The following is a 2,500-nucleotide window of genomic DNA, read 5'->3' on the forward strand; positions in this document are numbered from 1 at the left end:
GTGCCGAGAGACGAGGAGGAGAAGTCAGCGCAAAGCGTACACGAACCACCCCTCCCACACCCTCAGCCACGCCGGTCATGCTAACGATACCGCCCTCCAGCGGTTACCCTCCAGCGGTCACCCACCCATCCAAGATGGACTCTCTGCAGCAGTACAGGTTGTCAAACTTCTGCTTGGTCACGGAGTCGTTGACGTTCATGGCCGGGACACACAGCTTGCCGGCCTTGGAAAGCTGGTACAGCCTGCGCACACAGACGCCAACATGCCGTTAGCACACAGACGCCAACGCGCCGTTAGCACACAGACACCAACGCGCCGTTAGCACACAGATGCCAACGGGCCGTTAGCACACAGACGCCAACGGGCCGTTAGCACACAGACGCCAACGCGCCGTTAGCACACAGACGCCAACGCGCCGTTAGCACACAGACGCCAACGCGCCGTTAGCACACAGACGCCAACGCGCCGTTAGCACTGCTGAGGTATCACTGCTTTAGCACACAGACGCCAACGCGCCGTTAGCACACAGACGCCAACGTGCCGTTAGCACACAGACGCCAACGCGCCGTTAACACTGATGAGGTATCACTGTTTTAGCAGAGGTGCTGTCGGTAGGCACAAAGACAAGCAATATGCACAAGGTACCATTTTCATACAAACTAGCTCATTTGGCAATCAGTTACACAAGTTGTCACATTCCAGTTTGTAGAAGTTTTGGGCAAATGAGGGATAAAATTGATCAGCTCAAGCTATGTTTTGAAAAAGCTCAAACAAGCTCCCAGCACTAGCTGGTTGACCCGCTCATGACCCAGCTAGACCAGTTTAATGACTAGCTTGGCTATGCTGGTCGACCAGCTCATGCCCAGCTTGGCCATGCTGGTTGACCAGCTCATATTCAGCCAGATTATGAATGTATACAAGCCTCATGCTGATATCTGCTGCAGCATCACAGACAACAACATGGAGCGGAACACATTAAAACCGTGCGACCGACCTGTGAACGCCAGTCACACTCTCTTCCACGATCCCCTTAATCTTCTTAAACATGCGGGGATACTTCTTATAGATCCAGTGGGTCAGATCCCCACCGTCATCCAGAATCTGCGGGAAGGAAATGTCCATTTTTACAAGTTTTAATTGAGATCAGCCGAGATTCACCTTCTGGACACGACCACAGAAAAGTGTCTTTTCTCACAGACATTCAAAAATGACTTAAGGCTGGGATTAGGCTTAACAGCCGTTGGGCCCTTGAGCAAAGCCCTTCACCCTGCATTGCTCCAGGGGAGGATTGCTTCCCGCTTAGTGTAATCAACTGTACATCGCTCTGGATAAGAGCGTCTGCCAAATGCCATTAATGTAATGTAATGTAACACGTGTCAGTGAAACCTGCCCTGAATTTAGGAACCGTGGAAGACTCTCCTAACATAAAGCACAGACACGACCGCACCCCCATAGCCCACAGTAAACACGTTACACACAGTGACCACACGTGGCAGACCCAAACAGAGGCCATGTCACTCTCCTCGCCCGGGGGCGGTCGTACCATGTTGGGTTGCCAGGTCTCCAGGTTAACACAGCGGTCAATGCACCACCAGAAGTCGTCCTCCGACTCTCCTTTCCAGGCGAACACTGGGAATCCTGCAAGGAGGGGCACGGAAGAGCAAGAGAAAGAGGAAAAATAAGAAGTTTATTAAAAAAAAAAAGGGTTCACACTTTATTGTCGGTTACTCTAGATAAGAGCATCGGCTGTCATGCAGTGTAATGTACAGTACAGGCACCCTGAAGCAGAGTGGGGCTGGTCATGCAGCCCTGCTCTGGAGTCTGAGGCACGAGTTTGGGGAGGCGAGGGAGGGAGGGGAGAGGGGGATGCTCTGTGGAGGGGCACAGAGAGGGAGGGGAGAGGGGGATGCTCTGTGGAGGGGCACAGAGAGGGAGGGGAGAGGGGGACGCTCTGTGGAGGGGCACAGAGAGGGAGGGGAGAGGGGGACGCTCTGTGGAGGGGCACAGAGAGGGAGGGGAGAGGGGGACGCTCTGTGGAGGGGCACAGAGAGGGAGGGGAGAGGGGGACGCTCTGTGGAGGGGCACAGGGAGGGAGGGGAGAGGGGGACGCTCTGTGGAGGGGCACAGGGAGGGCGGGGAGAGGGGGACGCTCTGTGGAGGGGCATAGGGAGGGAGGGGAGAGGGGGACGGCCCTGTGACAGTGCGCTCACCTCCCTCAGCCAGGGCGGCTGCCACCTCGTTCTGGGTGGAGTAGATGTTGCAGGCGGACCACCTGCACTGAGCGCCCAGAGCAGACAGAGTCTCCATCAGCACCTGGAGAAACAGCACAGTCACACCGAGTTCACCTGTGTGTGTGTGTATGCAGTTACAGCCCTGTGTCTACTGTGTGAGTTTGAGTGCATGTGTGTGCACGTGTATCTGTTTGTGTGTGTGTGTGTGCATGCGTTTGTGTGTGTGTGTGTGTGTGTTATACTCACATCGGTCTGGGCAGTGATGTGTG

At 55.1% G+C, this 2,500-nt stretch overlaps 1 protein-coding gene across 2 annotated transcripts in view; it reads right to left on the reverse strand.

The window, feature by feature from the left end:
- ahcyl2a (adenosylhomocysteinase like 2a) overlaps nucleotides 1-2,500 on the reverse strand; it is a 26,391-nt gene that overhangs the window by 5,434 nt on the left and 18,457 nt on the right. For both annotated transcript variants that reach the window (XM_061229342.1, XM_061229343.1), the window contains exons 5-8: nucleotides 2,211-2,313; nucleotides 1,544-1,638; nucleotides 995-1,101; nucleotides 126-242 (exon numbers count right to left, since the gene is read on the reverse strand). In XM_061229342.1, the coding sequence (XP_061085326.1) occupies nucleotides 126-242; nucleotides 995-1,101; nucleotides 1,544-1,638; nucleotides 2,211-2,313 (422 nt within the window). The remainder of the gene's footprint in view (nucleotides 1-125; nucleotides 243-994; nucleotides 1,102-1,543; nucleotides 1,639-2,210; nucleotides 2,314-2,500) is intronic.

This window comes from Conger conger, chromosome 19 (genome assembly GCF_963514075.1).
Source record: "Conger conger chromosome 19, fConCon1.1, whole genome shotgun sequence".
In the NCBI taxonomy this organism is placed as follows: domain Eukaryota; kingdom Metazoa; phylum Chordata; class Actinopteri; order Anguilliformes; family Congridae; genus Conger; species Conger conger.